Raw genomic sequence first — 27,827 nt, forward strand, 5'->3', positions numbered from 1 at the left:
AACTGTTTTTGACAGATCCTCATGCAGTACTCTTCCACCACCACCACCATCATCATCCACTTGCATTTACTGTAAGACGTATAGCCTGCTCAAGGTGCTGGTTAACTATAATATATAATATATGCCATTTAGCAGTTGCTTTTATCCAAAGCAACTTACATTTTACATTTACATTTAAGTCATTTAGCAGACGCTCTTATCCAGAGCGACTTACAGTTATGGTTGCATGCATTTTARGTATGGGTGGTCCTGGGAATCGAACCCACTACCCTGGTGTAACAAACGCCATGCTCTACCAACTGAGCTATGTATTGTTAACTCAGCCCCCTTTGTGTGCCTATACATATAAGGCCCATAAGATGCGCCAGGGTCCACACTACCATGACTGATATTAGTTTACTAAAGAGAAGATAGTCCTAGAGAGGACAAAGAACAGTAGTTGCACTCAGAGGTATTATCTGTGCTGAGGCGGCCAGGGGAGTGGCCAGGGGAGTGGCCAGGGGAGAACTAACATTCCACATTACTCGGGTCTCATTGTACACTTACAGAAGGACACCGTTGAGGTGTACACATTGGCTTGCTGCACCTCATCTACACTCCAGTCAGTCACTCTTCTGTTGGTGGTTTACATAAGATAAGTACGGCTGGTTATATAAGCATACCATTACAGATGCACAGCAGTTTCCTGAGGACATCCATACAATCCAAGGAGAATGACAATGGGTAGACTTTTTGGATAGGGTGAGACATTTTGGTAACAGACCATYAAATAAAATCAAGAACCAACATACTTCCGTTCCCTGTAGTTGTATAACTGTTCCTGTTTGTGGGTTCTGTTTACGCCATCATAAACAGCCTTTGATTTTCAGCTGTTTGTCTTCCTTATGGTGTCATCATTTCTAGATAACCTTTCACCAAGCACAGCGAAAGTCTGTACTCCAAGTCTAACTTATGGTGCAGTATACATGATAACAAAATTATAACACCATTCACATTCTGAAAAAAATCCTAAATGATTGAGTATGTTTTACTCTGTCTTCAATCAAACACTGGATTGTGTCTCACGTAACCCTAGTCTAACGTTACTATACTCTAAATTGTCATTAATTACTCAGCTATTAGGAAGGAATAAAAAATACAAAAAAGTCTGGAATCATGGGTACATTAACTAAACCCATGAGCTTTTAGTTTAATAYAGCAACTGGAGAGATAGTTATTCAAGACCTCACTATGAAAGCTATAAAGCCAGTGAGTAGTCTAGTCTAGTCACAGCACTGGTAGTGAATGTTAAACTGAATGGCTAAAGACCAGCCTATCAGGTTGTTATTTGGCTCATCATTACTCCTCTCACTATTCCCCCGGAAAGACAACTGAAATCTATCTTGTAAACTCAGTCAGAGGTAGCTACTGTGGTTGGTTTTATAGAGTGTGTACATACACTGAGTGGACAAAACATTAAGGACACCTGCTCTTTCCATGATATAGAATGACCAGGTGAATACAGGTGAAAGCTATGATCCCTTATTGATTGTACTTGTTAAATCCACTTCAATCAGTGTAGATGAAGGGGAGGAGACAGGTTAAAGAAAGACTTTTAAGCCTTTAGACAATTGAGACATGGATTGTGTATGTGTGCCATTCAGAGGGTGAATGGGCAAGACAAAAMATTTAAGTGCCCTTGAACAGGGTATGTTAATAGGTTTGTGTCAAGAACTACAYCGCTACTGGGTTTTTCACGCTCAACAGTTTCCCATGTGTATCAAGAATGGTCCACCACCCAAAGGACATCCATCCAACTTGACAAAACTATGGGAAGCATTGGAGTCAACATGGGCCAGCATCCATGTGGAACGCTTTGACATCTTGTAGAGTCCATGCCCCAACGAATTGATGCTGTTCCGAGGGCAAAAAGGGGGGGGTGCAACTACATTTTAGGAAGGTGTCCTTAATGTTTTGTACACTCAGTGTATTTATGCAGTGGTAAGGAAGTCAATTCAAGTAGGTACATACTTTATATTACCATAGCACACAACATAACGAATGCATAAGATGTCAATACATACATTCATTAATTGGCAATCACTAATCCATTCATTCTGTATGATTTGTCATTTGGATATTTGCCTTCTGCGTGTACCTGCAGTTCACCCTCAACAACAACWCAAAGGGATGACGTGAAAACAGTTGAGAACAGTGGCTGTTCCAGCACTGCCTGGGACGAAAAGGCAGTATTGTGATTTTCCTGTCTTGGGTCTGGCAATGCTTTAGTTTCTTCCTCTGACAGAAGAGCTAAGGACTATAAAAGCACAAACACACGCTCACACATGTGCGCAGGCGCTTTACGGTAATGTTTACCACAKACCCTCATGCACTTGCTAGTTCACAGTGCAGTGAGTGCATATGGTATTTCATCAATGTAGAAATGCCAAAAGGAATTCTGATATTTCCTGTTAAACCGTCTTCTTGGCAAATACTGTGAGAATATTCTGTGTCTGTTGATTCTGTTCKATTATGTTGTTAAATATACATTAGCTAATTTGTTACGCCATTACTCGTGTTCGTTATTACACCTGTATCATTTATACTGTACCTCCCTTTGACATACTGTATTGCTCACCTTGTATTACACCTTCTCTTATTACGTCATAAAGCATTGTTGTTGTTATACCTTTATATGATGTGTGGGTCTAATCCTGAATGCTGATGGGTTAAATCCGCATTCCAGCCGTTGTCTATTCCACAAGTTACCACCGGSTAAATCTATGACTTTTAAATGCCTATTTACTCTGTTCCATCTGAATGCGCAATCCACTGTCTCATCAGCCCAGCCAGGCAATTTATATACTTGATCTCCACTATAAAAAAGCATCTAGACATTATCTCACATTTCTTTGAGACTAACATTTAGTTTTCAACCGCGGAGATTTGTATAAACCTTGCTGTCTGTCTCCGACATTTGCAACATTGTTTCAATATTCAAATTCGATCTCCTGCTGTCCCATAGTAATGAACGTGTCGGGAGTCGGAACAAAACATACAGGCAGGCAGTGTTTCTCAGCCAGTTGAAATCARGAATCAGCTGGCATCATTTTATACAAAAAAATGTCAATTGAAAAAAGGTAAAACAAAACGAAGTGCAGCTAGTTTTCAGTCTTTCCAGATTTTTTTTCTGAGGTCTTGGTTGATTTCTTTTGATTTTCCCATAATGTCAAGCAAAGAGGCACTGAGTTTGAAGGTAGGCCTTGAAACACATCCACAGGTACACCTCCAATTGACTCAAATGATATCAATTAATCAGAAGCTTCTAAAGCCATGACACCATTTTCTGGAATTGMCCAAGCTGTTTAAAGGCACAGTCAATTTAGTGTATGTAAACGTCTGACCCACTGGAATTGTGATACAGTGAATTATAAGTGAAATTATCTGTCTGTAAACAATATTTGGAAAAATGATTTGTGTCATGCACAAAGTAGATGTCCAAACCGACTTGCCAAAACTATAAAACTATACAGTAGTTAACAAGAAATTTGTGGAGTGGTTGAAAAAATAGTTTTAATGACTCCGACCTAAGTGTATGTAAACTTCCAACTTCAAATGTACATATATATATACATATTTTTTTAAAGATATTTTCCTTTATTATTTTCTATTCCCCCCTTAATTGGAGTAAACTAGTGAACAACAACCTTAGGCTTCTACTTCTATATACATTTTATGGGCACAGTCTATTTTACAATAGTTATCTTTTGTTTGTTTTTACTCCTGTCCTTCCTCTCACCTCAACCTCTCCCATCTATTTATTTCACAAACGTTCTGAACCTGTATACTTTTTACAGACACAGTATGTTTTACATTAGTTATCTTGTTGTTATTAGTCGTTATTATTCCCAACCTTCAGCTCCATTCAACCCCTCCCATCTATCTATTAACACTATTTGCCATATTTCTATTTGCCATATATTTTTTGACTTTGCTGTGATGTTTCACAAAAGTGCTGACCTTTCTATTCTCATAATTTCTACAGATTGTAAATTAAAAATTCAACATTTTTGCTAGAAGTATTATTATATTATTGATCGATTGACTATGACCTTTCAGATCACCCAGTAGGGCTATCTGCAGAGTTAGCTACAGTTAAATGTTGCAATTCTTCAGCCATTCCTGGGACTGGGAACAAAAACAAGCTACATATGGACATGACCAAAACAAATGATTCTGTCTCTTCGCAGCAAACTCTGCAGAGCTGGGAAGGTTGTATCCCCCATATATATAGCATTCTATTGGTTGCAAGAATTTGGGAGTTTGATTCTCCTTGTTTACTGTCCGTTATGTTTGAGTGTTGCTTGTTTTCGTAATATTTGTCGATACATTTCTCAAGTCTTATGATTTGTTTTGTGTTGCTATCCAGATTGAATGTTATTACCCACGAGTATATGAAGTACTAATATATAGTCTAATTTACAGATATTGAATATTGCGTTTTTATTTTGAGACAATCTGCACCGCTATTTTCAGTCCGCCATCTTGGAATCTAACCTTTTTAATTGTCGGTTCCTCTCCTTGTTCGAGCGGCGTTCGGCGGTCGACGTCACCGGTCTTCTAGCCATCGCCGATCCACCTTTAATTTTCCATTTGTTTTGTCTTGTTTTCCCACACACCTGGTTTACATTCCCTCATTACGTGACGTGTATATAACCCTCTGTTCCCCCCATGTCTGTGTGTGGAATTGTTTGTTGTAAAGCATTATAGACTGGTCTGCGACGTGTTATTTCAACCCATATTTTGTTGTTCTGGGTGCCGTCGGTTTTACCTCATTAAACTGCTCCGGTTATTACCCAGTTCTGCTCTTCTGCGCCTGACTTCCCTGCAGCCAGTTATGCACCTCTTACATTAATGAAAATATGTAAATCATTATTTGAATATGTTGGTAACACGTTGTATAAAAGTGATAATGCCCAAGAAGCCGGTGTTTGGAGGATATATTGGCGCGGTTTGACAACCCTCGACTTCATCTCGGCCTAACAACACCCGTGCCAAGATATCTTCCAAACACGGCTTCTCGGGCATTATCACTTAAATATAGGTCACTTTGACATACAGTATACCTCACACTTAAAATACAGTTCGTCACACTAGTTAGAAAGGCCTTGGACAAACAAAATATATCTAATGTAAAATAAAATGTATATAGTATGTATAAGCTGGAAGTAGAAGTCTGGGTATTGTTGTACATTACTTTACTCCAATTAGTAGAGGGGTGGTGGTAGGGTTAGGGGAAAACAATGTTTTTAAATTTATTTTTTATATTTGTCAGTGTTCCAGGTGAATGGAATAAAGCGGAGTCAGGRGCAGGACACATGTATGAGTAAAGCCACGATCTTTACTCAATATCAACAATAATCCAACAAGGATAAACATAAACAATCCAGAACACGTACACGGAACCACTTCACAAACACAATCACGCACAAATCAAAAGGGGAAGCCAGAGGGTTAAATAAGGAACATGATTATGGAATGGAAACCAGGTGTGTACGATGAAGACAAAACAAAACGAAAATGAAACATGGATCGGTGGTGACTAGAAAGCCGGTGACGTCGACCGCCGAACGAACAAGGAGAGGGACCAACTTCGGCGGAAGTCGTGACAATATTTCAAATAATAGACAATTACATTGATAGAAGCCACAATCTATCTTGAATATTAAAGCTGATCTACCCCCTACATTTTTTWAAATAAATACTATGGGGCCTTATTGGTCAGTTTTGTATAGAAACCGGCTCTTATTGATCAGAATGTCTAGAAATTGGCTGTTATTGGTCAGAATGTTCTAGAAACTGTCTCTCTCTTCATACCTTGTTCCCAAGACTGCAGGAGAGGAGGCGGAGTTCTGTGGTGGTCAGTCTGCCCGGATTGGATGTTTCGCCGGGGGACCTGTTTGTGTCCAATGGGGTGGCAGACCTACTGAACCTCTCCAACTTTTCAGGTTAACACTGAAGCTGCTTTTCTGCACTTTATTGCTACATTTTTGTTAACAACTTGTTGATTGCTTTTAAGTCCAGATTGTAGGCCTTCAGTGATCAGTGTTATTTTTTTATAGCTATTATTTTACAGTTACCTTGCTATGACTTTCGTAACTGCATCAGAAGTTCACTTGTTACACAAATATAAGCAACATTCATCAACTATTTTCACATTATTACCACTTGCAGCGGGATTTTTTAAATCCTGTCTACATATATCCTTTGGAGTGTGAACAAATTTTTTAACAGCAGACCTATGAAGCCAGGCCTTTGTAGATAATCACAATACCACTTTCTCAATTTCCACAGACACCAAGAAACCCAGGTGGCCTTTCTCCAGACGTAGCACGGTAGGTGTACTGTCTGTTTGTTGTTTTCCCCCTGCTGCTCACCCTAGCTAGCCTGCCACAGTCTAGTTGTTTGTGTTTTGTTTGCCAGGGCTGTGAAGCTGCCAGTGTGCTCAGGCGAGCTGCAATGGAATTAAGGACATTGTTCTCTGACCCACTTTTAATCACAGCATTAATTAATACGCTTTCCTCCCCTCTGTTCTCATGGCCTCCTGAGATTTCAGAATGAGTCAACAACACTGAGCCAAACCAATTCAATCTAACTCAATTATTTAGTTAAATGTGTTTGGCCAGACGGATAGATAGATGGGCAAATATTTGGACAAACACTGTTGGTGTATACTGTAGTTCACTGTTCCACTGTTCACTTCCATAAGTGTATGACCGTGCACACGCGGGCACGCACACATGCGTGCGCAAACACACACACACACACACGTACACACTCACTCTTACTGTATACATACACACATTCACATTTTCACTTAGGCAAACAGACACTCATACCTATAGTAGGAAAACCTGATGGATTGTCCAAGGAACATTTGACGTTGAGCCTGTATTTGTTCCTCTCAGACTAAAGGGAAGAGAACATGCTCTGCCTCTGATATTGAGAAATATCTCTCGACGGAACAGATTCAAGACTGGAGGGACACAGACTTCCAGAAGTACAAGGTGAGAAAAGCCATATGAACATATGATCCAAGCTTCACCGTGCTTCTACACCTGCATTGCTTGCTGTTTGGGGTTTTAGGCTGGGTTTCTGTACAGCACTTCGAGATATTAGCTGATGTACGAAGGGCTATATAAAATAAACTTGATTGATTGAATAAGCCCCTTTTCCTCTTAGCTGTGTAATATCTAATAGTTACATATCTGTGTTGTAACTTGGAATCCAGTCATAATTGAGTCAGTGCTCCGAGGAATTATTTCAGGAACAACGAAGCCCCTGAAACATATAAATTACACAATGGACGGGAACAAGACTTTATTGTTGGCCTACGCACATGACAATTGTACACTTATAAACTCTAACAGACAGCAGATGATAATAGACTTAAGTTACAGCATTGGGCATAGTAACAAGACACACTACAGAATGCAGTCGCCTCGTACTTATGACCTCACTAGCCTAGCCGGGCGAAAACCACAATTAATCACTCTTGTGTATTATTCAAATAACATCTATCCAACCATCCATCTGTCTTATCATTCCCTCCATCCCCAGGACTGTTCTCTAGAGGAGTTCCTGAGGGACTGTGATTCGTCTCAGCTGATGTCTGACTGTGACCCCCAAGACTACAAGAGACAGGAAGCCATCTGGGAACTCTTCACCAGCGAGTGTGTTTACTTCCTGGATCAGCTCATGGTGCTCAAAGAGGTGACTTACTTGATATACGCCTCCTCTCTCTCACACACACACACACACACACACACACACACAACAACACACACACACACACACACACACACACACACACACACACACACACAACCTACTTGTTGTGTATATGTACTGACATGTATGTGTAACTGATAGATGCACACACACACTACATGTTCATGTTTTTAAATGTATGTAAATTGTAAAGTATTTTGTCTGTAATGTCTTTTTCGTTTATATGTCGGACCCCAGTAAGACTAGCTGTCGCCATTGGCATCGGCTAATGGGAATCCTAATAATCAAATCAAATCACACACCAGGGTTTCCGTTAGCCGGTAATAGCCGGCTTTTGGCCAATAAAAAAAATTAATAGCCAAAAAATAAAAAATAGCCAAAAAACAAAAGAAGAAAAACAATTCTATAGCAAAATAATGCTTTTTAGCCTATTCATTGATGCAAATACCAGTCGATGGAATTACATTTGACTGGTCATGCTTATCGGTCTATAGGTACATTTTCTTAATTTAGTGGAGATAAATTGCCGCGTGTGTATTTTCGTTAGTCGTCATATATCTTATTTGTCACACACACACACATACAGATACTGTCACGCCCTGACCATAGAGAGATGTTTATTCTCTATGTTGGTTAGGTCGGGGTGTGACTAGGGTGGGTCATCTAGGTGATTTATATTTCTATGTTGGCCTGGTATGGTTCCCAATCAGAGGCAGCTGTTTATCGTTGTCTCTGATTGGGGATCATATTTAGGCAGCCATTTCCCCTTTTGCCTGTTAGCGTCACATTTCGAGATTTATTGTTTTGTTTTGCTGTGAGTTTCACCTAGAAATAAAAAGATGTGGAACCCAGATCACGCTGCGCTTTGGTCCACTCATTATAACGACCGTGACAGATACAGAGCCTTGTTTGAGGGGAAAATCTGTCAGACAGCGCAAGAACTGCTGCTACAGCTCCTCAAACAGCTTGTTTGTTGCTGAAATAAACATGTGCTTTTATAAACCCAATCATTGCGCAACAATTCTAAATGCAGTCACATGTTAAAAAAAAAAGTTTTGATAGCCATAATTAAAAAGAGCTAATATTTGTTTTTCTAAGCTGGTAATTGAAGCATGCTTCCCATTTGGCAACAACGGTAGGCAGGCTTCAGCTCATCACACAACACTTTGCAATGAGCTGGAGGCAGTATGCATTTTGAAAACATTTACTTAATTGTTTGAAACCTGAAAGTTTTACTTTATATTATGAGCAATGTTTTACCTTGCTTCAAAGTAGCTTAGCCAAAATCTGACCATAAAAACTTGGAGGCAATTCTTTTATAAAGACTTCCATGTGCAATTGAAACCAGTATCTCATGTTCATTTGGTTTTCAAATCAATTTTCTTTCATTTTCCAGAAGCCAAAGGCACAATCCTAGTCATATTAGCAACCAATGCTAGTTCTTGCATCTTTAGATCTCTGCGATTTCGAAATTTCTAGGATATGTTCATCTCTGTCACATGAAACTGCTTGCATGTGCGGTGCGCTTTTGACAATGGTGTTTTCCCGCTAWTTGCATTATGGAACGAACATTTGCACGTAGCCTACTGCGTTGTGCGCATTGCTGTGTTTATAATGTGAAGAAACAATAGTTTATTAACATTTTAAGCTAAACGTTCTGATCTGTTGCATCAGGCTCTTGTTTTTGATGTAGCCTAGGCCTACAGATTGTATGAATTTGGGATCAATAGTCCCACAACTGTCCCAGTCTGTTTTGAATAGGCTATTTCTTCCTGGCGCAGAATGACAAGTTGGCAAATAGAATAGGTAAACTTTTCCACTATGGGTGATAATAGATTGACATAGGCTAGTGATTTTGTTTTGTTGGATGGGGAAATGTGAACTGTTATTCTAATATCTTCAAAGTACGCATCAGTTTTTTTTTGTTACTACTTTCTTTTTATTTAGTTGTTCATTTTCTACTTTTTAACTGCATTGTTGGGAAAGGGCTCGCAAGTAATCATTTCACGGCAAAGTCTACACCTGTTGTATTCGGCGCATGCGACAAATAAAATGTGATTTAATTTAGATGGACACACGCCGCTGCATCCTCATGTTGCATATTCTGTTAATATTAATGACCATAATCTAAATGTGATTACTGTCATTCTGAGCACCGGGGGTGGACGCCCTAATCAGGTTAATCATTCTGAGCACCGGGGGTGGACGCCCTAATCAGATTAATCATTCTGAGCACCGGGTGACGCCCAATCAGGTTAATCATTCTGAGCACCGGGGTGGACGCCCTAACAATTAATCATTCTGAGCACCGGGGTGGACGCCCTAATCAGGTTAATCATTCTGAGCACCGGGGTGGACGCCCTAATCAGGTTAAATTCATTGAGCACCGGGGTGACGCCCTAATCAGGTTAATCCAGTTCTGAGCACCGGGGGTGGACGCCCTAATCAGGTTAATCATTCTGAGCACCGGGGGTGGACGCCCTAATCAGATTAATCATTCTGAGCACCGGGGGTGGACGCCCTAATCAGGTTAATCATTCTGAGCACCGGGGGTGGACGCCCTAATCAGGTTATCATTCTGAGCACGGGGGTGACGCCCTAATCAGTTAATCATTCGAGCACCGGGGTGGACGCCCTAATCAGATTAATCATTCTGAGCACCGGGGGTGACGCCCTAATCAGGTTAATCATTCTGAGCACCGGGGTGGACGCAGCCTAATCAGATTAATCATTCTGAGCACCGGGGGTGGACGCCCTAATCAGGTTAATCATTCTGAGCACCGGGGGTGGACGCCCTAATCAGGTTATGTTTCCAATGCATATGAGTAAGGTAGATTTCTCGAATGTCCGGTAAATTAAAATACTGCCAGTCAAATGTCCAGCGCCACATTTTCCTAACGGAAACCCTGACACACACACGCACATACACACATTTGAATAGGAATGGCGCCGCACCACTGCCACCCAACACCTTGTGCTTTGTGAGGCTTTGTGAACGCCAAGGTCATGTTGTGATGGTTCCTTTGACTTCAAACTGCCCCTTCTTAAAATATACTTTGTTGGGGAACTCTTTCTTCAGCTTTATTGTGATCAAATGTTACGTTGTCCTCTCTACTAGTCAATTGAATACAGCACAAACAAATCTAACCCCATTTGTTTGTGTTTTCAAATGTGTTTGTTTGTGTTTCTAATGTTTGTTTAATAAAAAATTATAATATATTTGTGTGTGTTTTGTTTGTTTGTAATGTGTATTTGTTTGTGTTTCTAATGTGTTTGTGTTGATATTTCTAATGTATTTGTTTGTGTTTCTAATGTGTTTGTGTTGGTACTTCAAATGTATTTGTTTGTGTTTCTAATGTGTTTGTAATGTGTTTGTTTGTTTGTGTTTCTATTGTGTCCCTCAGGTGTTTCTGGCCATGCTGACCAACCTGCAGATGAGGGACTGCCTGCATGACGTGGACTCCTGGAGGCTGTTTGCCAACCTCAACGAGCTGTGTCTGGTAAGACCATATATATATACATATATTACAATAGGTTGGATTAGATTAAAATATCTTTATTTGTTTGGCATGTTAAGAGTTTACAACATAATTAAAGCACAAACTATCATTATTGTGTCCTATTATATTATAGCTAGTGTTCTATTTAGTGCTGTCGCCATGCCAACACACTGGTCACCCTCTAACACTACCCAGATCAGATTAGAACTGGTCCTGTACGGGTGCAGTGGGTGGAGTCTTCCATGCAGAACGATGATAGGGCCATGGCATGCTACCATGGGGCAGTGAGGCAGTCACTAGTGTGTGGAAAGTAGTTATCCAGCTCCCGGAGGGATAACTGACCATGACAGTGAAGGGGTCAAAGGGGAATGTGCATTGTTTTGGTACTGGATCTTGGATGGGAGGTGGTTTACCACAAGCTATCCACATATCAAAATGTAATTCCTAAATAAATCACAAAATATTCCCCATCACAACATCAAATCTTCAACATCATCTTACTCTAGGCTATATGTTAAAAGGTTTGAGTTTTCCTAATATCACATCATCTGGTTATTTTACTGAAGAAAATAGAAAATAGAGAGCTGCAGGTGACTGAAGCGAGACATTGGAGGTTTAATTATCAGTCCTTGCCATCATGCCATCATACTCTGTAATTATTGGGACAGTAAAGCATTTTTTCTTCTTTTGGCTCTATATTTAAAAACCTTTTTTTGTTAAATCAATCCATGACTGAGGTTAAAGTGCAGACTTCAGCTTTCACAGAACCTTTTGTACATAGTCCCCCATTTTGGGGAGCAACTTTCTCACGCATCATTATTCACGATTCATTCAGGATTATCCGTAATCATAGTAGTATCCACATTAATATAGAAGTGTCAGAAACATACTCTATTCTTATTGACAATAAAGGTGACTCTAAAATTACACAATATATTATTTACCATTCATTTCTATTGGGCACTAAATAATCTGAAATACAAAGAAAACAAACAGCAAATGCATCCAACAAATTTGATGCAGTCTTTGTGTGCTATGAATATGGGACCAAAATACTTAACTTTTTACTACTTTAATASACATATAAGTGAATTTGTCCCAATACTTTTGTTCCTCTAAAATGGGGGCACTATCTATGTACAAAAAGTGTTGTAATTTCTAAACGATTCACCCGATATGGATGAAAATACCTGTTTGATCACAGTTTGATTTTAAATCCAAACTTCCGGAGTATAGAGCCAAAATAATAACTGTATATGACTACACAGCAATAGTCATTATGTGGACTCTGTAATATGATGTGTTGTTCCCCAGGTGAGCTTTGGCTTCATCACCAGCCTGCTGCGTGTCATCAAGGAGTCCTGGGAGATCCCTGTGGCAGGAGGTGGGCCCAACCTGCTAAAGCTTCTCACTAAGGTAGGTACAGCTGACACATGCACGCACACTTACACACTCTCTTGCTCTCTCTCTCTCTCTCTCTCTCTCTCTCTCTCTCTCTCTCTCTAATTAGTACAGAAGTAATCAGGAGCCTCAATATTAGCCACATCATTGATTGAAAATATGACATACACAAATATGATATACTAGATGTACATCTCTTTATCTCCCTCCATGAAATGTACAATATGAATGCATATCTCAGTTGTTTTTCCTGTGGCCCAGCTTTCTGTGTCTCTCTCTATGCTAGCTAGATAACCACTACGTCTCTCTATCTGTCGGCAGGCGTTCCGGGAGAGCATATGCCACTGTCTGCAGAAGTACTGCCTCAACTATTCCGCTGCACTATTTTATCTGGGCAGCCTGAAGAACAGAGAGGACTTTGGCTCCTACGTTAAGGTACACTCTACTGTACTGCTGGCCGGAGCCGCCGAGCGCTGCTTATTTTGAACTGTAAATCCGGGTTGGTTGAGGCAAGGTCGCCCTGTACTGGGGCTTGCTGACAATTTGGAACGTGACAATTTGACTTCTGCTATTGTGACTCTTTTTCTTTCTTTTTTACAACCCTTTTTTACAACTTTTTTACTCTCCGCTGAGAATGTTTCTTCCTCGACAACTTCACTTTCCCTCCTCCCCTCCCCCATTCCGCTGTTCTATCTAATATGCTCTCTATTTCACTCTTACACCCTAACCTGTCTCTTCTCTCTCTCTGTCTTATTTCCTCCCAAACTCTTACTCAATCGCTTTTTCTCTCAATATCAATATTTTTCTCAATATTGTCACACACACTTATCTACCTACTTACAGTACTGTACTCTCTCTCTCTCTCTCTGAACAGTAAACATTACACTATTCCAAAAGAATAAAGACATTTCAAATATACAGTGTTGTAACGATGTGCAAATAMTTAAAGTAAAAAAGGGAAAATAAATAAACATAAATATGGGTTGTATTTACATTGGTGTTTGCTCTTCACTGGTTGCCCTTTTCTTGTGGCAACAGGTCACAAATCTTGCTGCTGTGATGGCACACTGGTATTTCACCCAATAGATATGGGAGTGTATCAAAGTTTGATTTGTTTTCAAATTCTTTGTGGGTCTGTGTAATCTGAGGGAAATATGTGTCTCTAATATGGTCATACATTGGGCAGGAGGTTATGAAGTGCAGCTCAGTTTCCACCTCATTTTGTGGGCAGTGTGCACATAGCCTGTCATCTCTTGAGAGCCAGGTCTGCCTACGGCGGCTTTTCTCAATAACAAGGCTATGCTCACCGAGTCTGTACATAGTCAAAGCTTTCCTTAAGTTTGGGTCAGTCACAGTGGTCAGGTATTCTGCCACTGTGTACTCTCTGTTTAGGGCCAAATAACATTCTAGTTTGCTKATTTTTTTTTTGTAAATTCTTTACAATGTGTCAAGTAATTATCTTTTAGTTTTCTCATGATTTGGTTGGGTCTAATTGTGTTGCTGTCCTGGGGCTTTGTTTGTGTTTGTGAACCAGCTTGCTTAGGGGGCTCTTCTCCAGGTTCCTTTCCCTGTAGGTGATGGCTTTGTTATCGAAGATTTGGGAATCGCTTCCTTTTAGGTGTTTGTAGAATTTAACGTCTCTTTTCTGGATTTTGATAATTAATGGGTATCGGCCTAATTCTGCTCTGCATGCATTATTTGGTGTTTTACGTTGTACGCGGAGGATATTTTTGCATAATTCTGCATGCAGTCTCAATTTGGTGTTTGTCTGATTTTTGTTAATTCTTGGTTGGTTAGTGGACCTCAGACCTCACAACCATGAAGGGCCAGATCCTAATTCTATAACTGATTCAAGTATTTTTTAGCCAGTTCCTAATTGTTCCTTTTGATGGCATAGAAGGCCCTTCTTCCCTTGTCTCGCAGATTGTTCATAGCTTTGTGGAAGTTACCTTTGGCGCTGATATTTAGGCCGAGGTATGTATCGTTTTTTGTGTGCTCTAGGGCAGGGTTTCCCAAACTCGGTCCTCGGGACCCCAAGGGGTGCACGTCTTGGTTTTTGCCCTAGCACTACACAGCTGATTCATATAATCAATTAATATTCAAGCTTTGATAATTTGAATCTACTGTGTAGTGTTAGGGCAAAAACATAAATGTGCAAATCTTGGGGTCCCAAGGACCGAGTTTGTGAAACAGGGTAACAGTGTCTAGATGGAATTTGAATTTGTGGTCCTGGCAACAGGACCTTTTTTGGGACACCATTATTTTTGACTTACTGAGATTTACTGTCTGGGCCCAGGTCTGACAGAATCTGTGCAGATGTTCTAGGTGCTACTGTACACCCTCCTTGGTTGGGGACAAAAGCACCAGATCATCAGCAAACAGTAGAAATTTGATTTCAGATTCTAGTAGGGTGAGGCCAGCTGCTGCAGACTGTTCTAGGGCCCTCACCAATTCGTTGATATATAGGTTGAAGAGTGTGGGGCTTAAGCTGCATCCCTGTCTCACCCCARGGCCCTGTGGAAATAAATGTTGTTGTTTTTTGCCAATTTTAACCACACACTTGTTGTTTGTGTACATGGATTTTATAATGCCATATGTTTTTCCCTCAACACTACTTTCCATARATTTTTTTATAGCAGACCCTCATGCCAAATTGAGTCAAAAGCGTATGAGAAGACTTTGCCTTTGTTTTGGTTTGTTAGTTTGTCATTTAGGGTGTGCAGGGTGAATACGTGGTCTGTCGTACGGTAATTTGGTAAAAAGCCAATTTGACATTTGCTTAGTACATTGTTTTCACTGAGGAAATATATGAGTCTGTTGTTAATGATAAAGCAGAGGATTTTCCCATGGTTGCTGTTGATGCATATCCCATGGTAGTTATTGGAGTCAAATTTGTCTCCACTTTTGTGGATTGGGGTGATCAGTCCTTGGTTCCAAATATTGTGGAAGATGCCAGAGTCAAGGATGATGTTAAAGAGTTTAAGTATAGCCAATTGGAATTTCTGGTCTGTATATTTTATCATTTCATTTAGGATACCATCAACACCACAGGCCTTTTTGGGTTGGAGGGTTTGTATTTTGTCCTGTAGTTCGTTCAACGTAATTGGAGAATCCAGTGGGTTCTGGGACTGTAGTCTTTAATAGTTGATTATAAGATTTTTATTTCATCATGTATGTTTTTGCTGTTTGTTCTTTGTTATAGGGCCAAAAAGATTGGAGAGGTGGTTTATCGCTCTCTCACTCTCTCTATCACTCTTTCATGCTCTCTCTCTTTCTCTCCTCTAGTGGTGTGAGAGGAACCAGGAGTGCCGGAGGCTGCAGTTGCGTGACCTATTGGTGGCGCCGTTGCAGCGTCTGACCCGCTACCCCCTGCTGCTGAAGAACGTTGGGAAGAGGAGCCGGACCGAGGAGGAGGAGAGCGCCCTGCAGAGCGTGGTGGAGCAGGTGGACACCTCCATATGTGAGCATCCCCCTTCCTTCATCCACTTCACTGGAACACTGTATTGTAGAACCTCATATCACTACACAGGCTGCTGTATCCTATCTCCTATTTGCCTGGCCTTGAACAGATGCATCTAGCAAGGCTCTTTGATGTTATCAACACCATGCCTCGATAATGAAGGGGGCTGTGCTTTTATACTGGTTGGTTCTCCTCTGTGTCTCTCAAAGAGTTCTATTTTTCTATGTAGGAAACAGCATACCTGCCATTCAGGTTATCAGCTCATCGGGACTCTTGGGGTTTTCCTGACAGTGCTGTGCTTTTGACAGTCACTTACACATTATTCCTGGCTTAAAGGGCGACTGCACTTCCTGATTTGGACTCGTTTTGAAGATTGCTCATTAAGAAATGCAAGCCGCCATTACTGAAGCCAAATGAGAGTTGTCTTGGSGGTGTGGTTTGATGTGGGTGTTATTTTTGCATATTGTGCAAAAAAAACAAAGCAGGTACTGTTGTTTTTCTCTCCTGAGTCACCATAGCCCCATAGCTCTTCCAAGCTGTCAAACTATCGTAAATAAAGCACAAGCTACATGCTGTTTACCAGTAGCCAAAATCACTAGCTAGCTAGGTAGGTTCCAACTCTGTGTTTGTCAATAAAGCTAGCAAGTAGTAGCTTGTAGGCACATTCAGCAGCCAGAACACAATTAGCTTATCAAGTCACTGGCGAGTGACAACATGTGTGCTTCTGTGCCAAAAGAAACAAAAAACATTTTCACTATTTATTACCAGAGTGTGCACCTTTCTAGCAGTGTTTTATAGGGAATCACGTGACAAAACAGGTTGCAGGGGGACACAAGATGCTCGCAAATGGGTTTTGGAATATTGACAAGTTGCAGTTGGGATACCAGTGCGCTCTGATTGTCTCAATTCTCATTTTGCTCAAAAAAGTGGCAGACGCGTGATTGACACTATCAAACACATCAGCGTGTGGCCACTCCATTAAGGGCTTAGGTCCAAGGGTTATTTCAACATAAAATTGGTGACATGTTATCTTATGTAAACAAGTCTGAGGCGCTGAGTAATGGGCAGATCTGTCTCACTGTCTGGAGGTTCTGGCTGCTATGATTTGATAGAGCTCGCACAGCTGATAGAGCACAATCAGCACTGCTGATTCTCCCGTGTTAGTGGGCACTGTGTATCCATAGACAACTGTCCAGTAAGTAGTGACGAACTCACAAAACTCAGTTTTGGACGAGACTGACTTTATTACCAATTATCCTATTTACACTTTGTAGCCAATTTTGACACTATAATGAATGTTTCTCATATCAGTGCTACATCGACTGTTTAAAACCAGAGAAGTTGGTTCTAAGGGTGTGGGGGGTGTTTAGAGGAAAAGGTGTGCACAACAATGGAGCATTATAGATCACACCCATGTTGCGACACACAGTGAACTGTTGTCATCGTTTAATGATATCTGTGTCAAGAACTTTGAGATGCAACATCAGAGATACTATTTCAAATTGATTTGTTTCATTGCCAATACCAGACAAATTGATAGTTCAATTAAAAATGCAGCTGAAAATGTTAAAGTAGAACTAATTTATTAAACTAATACGAAGTTACAAAAATAATATTAATTGAACCCGATGACAACGAAGTGACATCCTTGTTGAGGGGTCTGTGTGTTCTAAAGCCAGGGATAAGCCAACCATAATTGATGTTCCTAACTAGTTTGTGCACTGCTCACAACAAAACATTTGAGGGCTAGATTCAATCAAATTGACATCCGCATAGTTTTGTTTTGGCGATGTCGGAGCTGGAACTGCTTTAAGCTTCGTGCACACCAACTGAGGTAAACTGTATGCATTCCAGTGGAAGTCCATTATTTTCAATGGGAGGCAATCCGCACCGCTGTGACTCATCTGCCGGGCTAGGCTGGATTCTTCCAACTTGTACATTGCTTTGCCATGCATTATCAGAAAAGTAGATAAGGCACCGAAGGTGCGTGATTCTTTTTGTTGTGATGGGATGCATGGATTGCGATGATTACGTAAAATGTACCGTACTTCAATGTAATGATGCAGCCTGTGTGCACGCGGCATCAGAGCTGTAAAATCCACTAAGGTCTCTTTGCGTTACCTTATCACAGACACTGCCATTGGATGCAACGAAACCACACCCGACTATAATCCGACCAATCCTATGCAGCCGCATTAAAAGTTCAAAAACTTGAATTAGCCTATCAATCTATAAATCCCCCATCAAAATTAACATTTGAGAGTCATTATTCCTATGATCGATAGAGCCTACACTTTCTACCTCTATTTTGAATTTCTTATGCAGTAGGGATAATAACAGAAGAGCAGCCGCATACCAATACGTCAGTTCATACCACTCCAACACCGCCAAAACATCTCCTATGCTTTTTGCCCAGGGTGATGATCTTGTCATTCACACACACTCCTCCCCCTCTGTGTGTGTGTGCGCAGGTGATCTGGAGGGGAAGGTGAAATGGCTGGACAACTACCAGAAGGTGAAACAGCTAAGAGATTKCTTGGTGTGGCTGCCAGTGTGGGAGAGAGACAAGCGGGCCTTCGTCCCTGAGGTAAGGCTGCTTTTACTATACTGGGAGAGTTGAGCTTTGAATACTAAACTTGGTTTGCACAAATACAGAATAGAACTTACTCAATTTACTTAATCATCTTGGTTCCTGGAGGAACATAGGGCCTGTTCTAAAGTTTTCCACTATTGTCAGTCTTGCCATGACAAGTGGATCTTCTTGAGTTCTGAATAGAATAGACCATATGGTTAACGTTTCTTACACAAGTCAGATACTACAATAACTTAGCTGTATCTTAAATCTGAGATCATAGCACTGATGTAAAGGAAAGAGAAAGCTGTCTAAAGCTTCTTAGTGGGGGTTTTTCAGACAAGGATCAAGTGATACCTAACATCAGGATCCGCAAAGCTAGACAGACACACAGATAAGATATTACAGTGTGATATTTAAGTGAAAATGCCTGAGAAGCCGGTGTTTGGAGGATGTATTGAAACGGGTGTTGTTAGGCCCAAGACCAAGTCAAGGGCCGGCAAATCGTACCAATATATCCTCCAAACACTGGCTTCTCGGGCATTATCACTTTTATACAACGGGTTACCAACATATTCAAATAATGATTGACATATTTTCATTAAAAACGTTATTGTGATGAATTTGTTCATACTATTTCATCCTTCCACAAGATATAGATCCAAAACAAATCTAGGGTTGCTACCCAAGCCATCTGCTCGTTCGTTCTATTGGTTCGGTTGCCAGAGACGCGACCCAGTCGTTCAGTCTTTTTGTTCTGAATCTATGGATGTCGTTTGTTCTAAATGTTCCATTGCCATACTGGCTGGCAACGTTCGTATCCCTTGCTTTCTAGCTAGCCAACTACGGCTAACTTACAGTCATGTCAAAAAGCCAGAATAACAGCAAAGTAGCTGCATTTGCTTAAGCTGTTTTCTAGTGAGATTTATTTGGATACATCCATAACAATAAGCTAATGAGGCACAATTTTGCCTGGCATGTGCTTTCTCATCAATACACTGTTGTTCAGAGGAGCTAGCCAACAATATAGCTAACACAATCACTTCAAACTGAAGCTGTAAAAACTGCAAACTGTCTCATTCCAACACGTTCATTACTATGGGACAGCTGGAGATCAAATTTGAATCTTGAAACAATGTTGCAAATGTCGGAGAGACAGACGGCAAGGTTTATACAAATCTCTGTTGTTGAAAACTAAATGTTAGTCTCAAAGAAATGTGAGATAATGTCTTGATGCTTTTTTATAGTGGAGATCAAGTATATAAGTTGCCTGGCTGGGCTGATGAGACAGTGGATTGCGCATTCAGATGGAACAGAGTAAATAGGCATTTTAAAGTCATAGATTTACCCGGTGGTAACTTGTGGAATAGATACAGGCTGGAATGCGCTTTTAACCAATCAGCATTCAGGATTAGACCCACCGTTGTATACACTGACACCACATACAGTATGAACTTATAAGAACGCAAACAAATTTACCACAACATAACCTCAGCCCTTCATTTGGCTACAAACAGAATCTGAAGCATCTCCTAAAGTCCGTCTCCCTCGAAAACCTCATCTCTCATCGGAGCCTGCTGCACAAGGGAAAACTAGTGCTTACAGGTCAGTGACATACATAGTAATTAGACAAGACTAATTAAAATTAAAACTACTGTAGTTCTACATGTTTTTGCATATTTTAGCCATGTCATCTCTACATGTGATTCTAGAGAACGGCAAGCTGCAGAATGTGTACCTGTTTCTGTTTGACGAGCTCCTCCTCATCACCAAGATCAAGAGGAACAAAAAGGTGCTACCAATATCTGATTTGTTGCATATACTTATACTCCTTATTTCCTTACTTACTTCCGAATTCTCTCTTTCTCCCTCTCCAGAAGTCCACAGGTCCTGAACAGAGTCCCCACCGTCCACCTCAGAACCAGGAGTTGGACCAGTTGCTGAAGGAGGGCTGTACCTTCACCGTCCTGGATCAGCCCGTCTCGCTGGACCGCCTCCAGCTCAAGAACATAGACCAACTCAACGCAGCAGGTAGGGAAGGATCAACACCTCAATGATACAGTGTCTTCGGGAAAGTATTCAGACCCCTTGACTTTTTCTACATTTTGCCAGGTTACAGCCTTATTCTAAAATTGATTCAATCGTTTATATCAATCTACACAAAATACCCCATAATGACAAAGCAAAAACAGGTTTTTAGAAATGTTTGCTAATTTAACAAATATATATATAAATAAATTTAAAAAATAAATAAAAATGGGCCTCCCGAGTGGCGCAGTGGTCTAAGGCACAGACGACTGTGCCTAGCTGTGCCACTAGAGATCTTGGTTCGAGTCCAGGCTCTGTCGCAGCCGGCCGCGACTGGGAGACCCATGGGGCGGCGCACAATTGGCCCAGCATCGTCCGAGTTAGGGGAGGGTTTGGCCGGCAGGGATGTTCTTGTACCATCGCGCTTTAGTGACTCCTGTGGCAGGACGGGCACAGTGCACGCTGACACGGTCGCCAGGTGTACGGTGTTTCCTCCTACACATTGGTGCGGCTGGCTTCCGGGTTAAGCTGGCATTGTGTCAAGAAGCAGTGCGGCTCAGCTGGGTTGTGTTTCAGAGGACGCACGGCTCTCGACCTTCGCCTCTCCCGAGTCCGTACGGGAGTTGCAGCGATGGGACAAGACTCTTTGCTCCATTCATCTTTGCCTCGATCCCGACTAGTCTCCCAGTCCCTGGGAAAAACATCCCCACAGCATGATTCTGCCACTACCGTGCTTTACCATAGGGATGGTACCAGATTTCCTCCAGAGGGGATGCTTGGCATTCAGGCCAAAGGGTTCAATTTTGGTTTCATCAGACAAGAAAATATTTTTTCTCATGGTCTGAGAGTCTTTAGGTGCCTTTTACTGAGGAGTGGCTTCTGTCTGGCCACAATGTTTACATTTTTTATTTAATCTTTATTTAACTAGGCAAGTCAGTTAACAAATTCTTATTTACAATGTTGGCCTACCACGGCCAAACCCTAACCCGGACGATGCTGGGCCAATTGTGCGCCGCCCTATGGGACTCCCAATRACGGCCGGTTTTGATACAGCCTGGAATCGAACCAGGGTCTGTAGTGATGCCTCTAGCACTGAGATGCAGTGCCTTAGATAGCTGCGCCACTTGGGAGACCTGATTGGTGGAGTGCTGCATAGAAGGTTGTCCTTCTGGAAGGTTCTCCCATCTCCACAGAGGAACTCTAGAGCTCTGTCAGTGATCATCGGGTTCTTGGTCACCTTCCTGACCAAGGCCCTTCTCCCCCGATTGCTCAGTTTGGCTGGGCGGCTAGCTCTAGGAAGAGTCTTGGTCGTTCCAAACTTCTTCCATTTAAGAATGATGGACGCAACTGTGTTCTTGGGGGCCTTCAATGCTGCAGAAATGTTTTGGTACCCTTCCCCAGATCTATGCCTTGACACAATCCTGTCTCTGAGCTCTACGGACAATTCCTTTGACCTTATGGCTTGGTTTTTGCTCTGACATGCACTGTCAACTGTGGGACCTTATATAGACAGGTGTGTGCCTTTCCAAATTATGCCGAATCAATTGAATTTACCACAGTTGGACTCCAATCAAGTTGTAGAAACATCTCAAAGATGATCAATGGAAACAGGATGCACCTGAGCTCAATTTGATTCTCATAGCAAAGGATCTGAATACTTATGTAAATAAGGTATTTCTGTTTTTCATTATGAGGTATTGTGTGTAGACTGCTGAGATTATTTAATCAATTTTTGAATAAAGCTGTAACGTAACAAAATGCGGAAAAAGTCAAGGGGTCTGAATACTTTCCGAAGGCACTGTATAGGAGTTAAAAAAGGCCAGCAGTCACTTATATAGCTACCACAGTTTTTTTTAAGGCAACCTGTCCTAGTAGCACACACAAACATCTCAGCTTTTGTCTACCTTAGTGTGTGTTTCAAATCAAACTTTATTGGTCATATTCACAGGATACAGCGGGGTGAAAGCAGTAAAATGTAATGCTTAATCTCCTCTCAACTGTGTGTGTGTACAAAATAATCAACAACCTTATAACAGGATCTCATTTTTCCCAGCGTCTCATCACTGATTAAAACATTGATTTTCAACAGACATATTAAACATCTACTAATCCATTACATTTAGGCTAGGGATTCCCACACTCTTTGTCACTTGTTTCACACCTCTTGCTTTACTTACTGATAAAATACTGATTCGATATCAATAATCAAACCTATGATAAAAATATATTGTGCAATCAACGATCATAGTCTGCTGCTGGAAAAACGGATTTGGTATGGCTTTACACCCCTTGCTATATTGTGGATAAAGAGTTACCTGCCTAACAGAACACAGAGGGTGTTCTTTAATGGAAGCCTCTCCAACATAATCCAGGTAGAATCAGGAATTCCCCAGGGTAGCTGTCTAGGCCCCCTACTTATTTCAATCTTTAGTAACGACATGCCACTGACCTTGAGTAAAGCCAGTGTGTCTATGTATGCGGATGACTCAACACTATACACGTCAGCTACTACAGCGACTGAAATGATTACAACACTTAACAAAGAGCTGAAGTTTGTTTCAGAGAGGGTGGCAAGGAATAAGTTATTTCCAATGCTAAAAGCATTGTATTTGGGACAAATCATTCACTAAACTCTAAACCTCAACTAAATATTTTAATAAATAATGTGGAAATTGAGCAAATTGAGGTGACTAAACTGCTTGGAGTAACCCTGGATTGTAAACTGTCATGGTCAAAACATATTGATAGAACAGTAGCTACGATGGGGAGAAGTCTGTCCATAATAAAGCGGTGCTCTACCTTCTTAACAGCACTATCAACAAGGTTGGTCCTACAGGCCCCAGGTTTGTCGCGCCTGGACTACTGTTCAGTCGTGTGGCCAGGTGCCACAAAAAAGTGACTTAGGAAAATTGCAATTGGCTCAGAACAGGGCAGCACAGCTGGCCCTTTGATGTACAAAGAGAGCTAACATCAGTAATATGCATGTCAATCTCTCCTGGCTCAAAGTGGAGGAGAGATTGACTTCATCACTACTTATGAGAGGTATTGACATGTTGAATGCACCAAGCTGTTGGTTTGAACTACGGTGCACAGCTTGGATACCCATGCATACCCCACAAGACATGCCACAAGAGGTCTCTTCACAGTTCCCAGGTCCAGAACAGACTATGGGAGGCGCACAGTACTACATAAAGCCATGACGACATGGAACTCTATTCCACATCAAGTAACTGATGCAAGCAGTAAAATGTGATCTAAGTAACAGATAAAAATACACCTTATAGAACAGCATGGACTGTGAAGGAACACAAACATAGGCATAGACACATGCATACACACACGATAACATATGCACTATGCACACACGTAGGGTTGCAAAGGGTCGGAAACTTTCCGGTAAATTTCCAGCATTTTCCCAGAAATTTTCCATGGGAAGTTAAGCCCTGGAATTTGGGGAATTTTACTTAAATTCATCAAAAAGTTATCTTATAACACTGAACCTTTTTTGTGGGATATACATAAGGCACACGACTACACTGTCTGAGCCAAGGACTACATGCTTTCTGGTAAGTTTTGATTACAATACTGGGTGGGGTGAATATATTTTATATAACATACATGATTTTTTGTTAACTAGTAAATAGTAGCCTACAGCAGAGTGTTTAAATAATTTCTAACTTGTTAACAATTTCTGCTAGTTAGTTTTTGCTACCGTGTTGGTTTTAGCTTGCTAACTGAGGAGTGTTAATTCACCTGTTTCCATACATGTTTCATTTTAAAACATTTATCTTACAAAGGAGTTGTTTAATCTAACTGCTTAACTATTTATCTGTACATGGAATTGTATTTGTGTTTTCTTTACTCATTTTTTCCTAATCTTTATAGGAAAATGTCATGGGCACTATCTGATGTGTGGAGACATTTCACTGCAGCTAATGTAGAAGGAAAAGCTGTGTACTTTTGCAAATACTGTGCCAAATCATATGTGAAGATGGCAACAAAGGTGCAGAATCATCTGGCCAAGTGCATAAAGTTCCCTCAGCGCTCACATCAAGCAACCTCTGACAAAAGTCCCTCTACTTCTATTCGAGGTGAAAAGGATTAATCAGACACCTTATCAATAGCAACAGCTCATGGTCCTCCTGGAATCTGATGTTTGTTTCACTCAATGGAGGAACGTAGTCAGAGAAATGCTGATGAATTTCTTGCTTGAGCTGTGTATACAACTGGTTCACCTCTGATGCTCACAGGCAATGTGTATTGGAAGAGATTTCTGAATGTTCTTCACCCAGCATACACCCCTCCAACCAGACATGCTTTATCTACTATTTTGCTGGATGCAGAGTTCAAGTGAAGGTCAAGCAAATCATAGAGAAAGCAGACTGTATTGCAATCATCTCTGATGGGTGGTCGAATGTTTGGGGGCAAGGAATATTTAACTACATCATCTCCACCCCCCCCCAACCAGTATTCTACAAGAGCACAGACACAAGGGACAACAGACACACGGTCTCTACATTGAAGATGAGCTGAAGGCAGTCATCAATGACCTTGGACCACAGAAGGTATAGGTATTTGCACTGGTGACAGACAATTCTGCGAACATGATGGTTGCTTGGTATAAGTGGAGGAGTCCAACCCTCACACTCACCCATTGGCTGTGCTGCTCATGCATTGAATCTGCTCCTCAAGGACATCATGCACTGAAAACAATGGATACACTCTACAAGAGAGCCAAAGAAATGGTTAGGTTATGTGAAAGGTCATCAAGTTATAGCCACAATCTACCATACCAAGCAAGTGAGAAGAATAAGAGTACCACATTGAAGCTGCCCAGCAACACTCGTTGGGGTGTGTTGTCATCATGTTTGACAGTCTCCTGGAGGGGAAGGAGTCTCTCTGCTGATATGGACAGCCCATCAATATGATCCCCTGGAGGATGTATTTTGGGAGAGAGTGGTAAGCAGCCTGAAACCTATAGCAGTAGCCATTGCACAGATTGAGGGAGACAATGCCACCCTGTCTGATGTTCAGACTCTGCTTGCAGATGTAAGAGAAGAACCGTACTGCCCACTTCACCGTTGCCCAAGCAGAGGAAACTACAGTTCTAAAATACATCAAAAGGCGTGAAGACTTTTGCCTGAAGCCCTACAACGCCCGCAGTGTACATTTGGACCAAGTATGCTGCAAGAGCATCCTTCTGGTGCAGAGATCAACAAGGCCTATGGTGTCATCACAACCGTGTCTCCCACCTTGGTCTGGAGGAGGCAGGTTCTTGGCAGGCTGGGCGAAGTACACTTCCAAGCAAAGGGCGTTTGGAATGGAGATGCAATATGGCAGTCTGGCAACAATCTCATCAGCCACCTGGGTAGGGACTTTGTGGGTCCCTGAGCATCTTTCCCTGTTGCGCCAATGCATCCTCCAAAATCTCCCAACATCAGCCGCCTCAGAGCGCACAGAACTGTTCCTTGTTTTAGGGAATTACACACCCCAAAGCATGCAACAGGCTGACTAAATACAAGGGTTGAAAAATTGGTGGCCATCCGGGCAAATTTGAGGCGTTTTGAGCCTGACAATGAAAGTGACAGTGAAGATGAGGCCTCAGAGTCTAATGTTCAAGAGGTGGACATTGAGGAGGTCCAGGGAGAAGACATGGAAGCCTGAGAGGAAGACAACCAAAGCTTTAGTTTCTAGACTATAATTTTACAGATGTATGTTGAAAACATTTTTGGGAGATGCGATGGATCATTGGGGATCATTCAATATTCCCTTTTGTTGTTCAGTGAAATCACCCCATGTGAAGAGTCAACTCATTTAATTAAAGTTCAAATTGTAACAATTTCTTTCTATTGGAAGGATTTAATCAATTGCAATTATGTCTACTTGGGTAAAATGGTAAAATGTTGTTTCTGTCTCCATATGATATGGTAAATATATCCAATGCAAAAAACATCTACATTTWAAAAATGGTATTAATATTAATTTGCATATATTCCCGTTAATTCCCACAGAAAGTTTCCACCTCTGAATATTCCCCAAAATGTGCAACCCTACACACACGTACACATGGATTTTGTATTGTAGACATGTGGTAGTGGTGGAGTAGGCGCCTGAGGGCACACAGTGTGTTGTGAAATCTGTGAATGTATTATGTTTTTAAAATTGTATAACTGCCTTAATTTTGCTGGACCCCAGGTAAAGTAGGCAGCAGCTAATGGGGATCCATAATAATTACAGATCGAAACAGCAGATTAGTAATCTGTATTTGATTACAGTCTCAGTCTTGAGTTGTTTGTTCAGTACTTTCTGTACTACTGTGTCGTTAATGAATACAAACCAGTTCTCGTTTATGAACAAAACGGAAGCAAATGGGCCAAAACAGGAAGGGACCGACTGAGCTTATCCAACAACAAATGCTTGTTTTCATTTTCTGTTGCAAATTTTTTTTGCTACGTTTTCAACGGTGTGCACTAAAGAATGTTTCATCCTTCTCTTCTCAGCGTCAGGGCTGCCCCAATCCTTCATCATCATGCACCAGAACCGCTACCAGCAGTGTATCGCTGCCTTCATCCTACAAGCTCCGACCGAGGCCGTCAAGGTACAATAAGAGCAGTCTGACTTGACATTAAACACACTGTGCGTGTTGCAGAACAAACAAAAACACTGTATGGACAGCAGTGTTTTTACAGTGAGAATTGGATTGCATACCATTTTCTTGTTCATGTGTAGCTGGGTGCTTATAATTGTACCATGGTGACTGGCAACATTCCGTTGGCATAACAATAGCCTGCTAACATCGCAGGGCATCACATAACATGATATACCACATAACAGTGGTATCTTATGTAAGGCATGGATCTATCAATAGCAGGAAACTCCCATCTCAATATTCTCATAGCAGAGTCAAAGTTTATACATTTTTAATTGCTATTCCCCCAGAAATCAAGTGACTCACTGCAGCTAGTGTTGAGTCATCATTAGACTACACTAGCAGAGAAGTAACTTTTTTTCCCACTGTCCTGATCGTTTATCCCAATACTGTTGGAGTCATCTTGCTCTCTGATACGTCTAGGTTAGGTGGAATTTCCTTCATTAA

The 27,827-nt window shown here is 41.2% G+C and overlaps 1 protein-coding gene across 1 annotated transcript in view; it reads left to right on the top strand.

Annotated features, from left to right (window-relative positions):
- Positions 1–27,827, top strand: part of LOC111962489 (pleckstrin homology domain-containing family G member 7-like) — a 33,949-nt gene that overhangs the window by 4,936 nt on the left and 1,186 nt on the right. The window contains exons 4-16 of the mRNA XM_023985609.2: positions 5,869–5,987; positions 6,334–6,374; positions 6,948–7,046; positions 7,600–7,752; positions 11,175–11,270; positions 12,585–12,686; positions 12,993–13,106; positions 15,957–16,131; positions 18,603–18,718; positions 20,221–20,308; positions 20,416–20,495; positions 20,581–20,734; positions 27,232–27,329. Of these exons, the coding sequence (XP_023841377.1) occupies positions 5,869–5,987; positions 6,334–6,374; positions 6,948–7,046; positions 7,600–7,752; positions 11,175–11,270; positions 12,585–12,686; positions 12,993–13,106; positions 15,957–16,131; positions 18,603–18,718; positions 20,221–20,308; positions 20,416–20,495; positions 20,581–20,734; positions 27,232–27,329 (1,435 nt within the window). The remainder of the gene's footprint in view (positions 1–5,868; positions 5,988–6,333; positions 6,375–6,947; positions 7,047–7,599; positions 7,753–11,174; positions 11,271–12,584; positions 12,687–12,992; positions 13,107–15,956; positions 16,132–18,602; positions 18,719–20,220; positions 20,309–20,415; positions 20,496–20,580; positions 20,735–27,231; positions 27,330–27,827) is intronic.

The sequence above is a fragment of the Salvelinus sp. IW2-2015 genome, linkage group LG4q.1:29 (genome assembly GCF_002910315.2).
Source record: "Salvelinus sp. IW2-2015 linkage group LG4q.1:29, ASM291031v2, whole genome shotgun sequence".
Classification (NCBI taxonomy): domain Eukaryota; kingdom Metazoa; phylum Chordata; class Actinopteri; order Salmoniformes; family Salmonidae; genus Salvelinus; species Salvelinus sp. IW2-2015.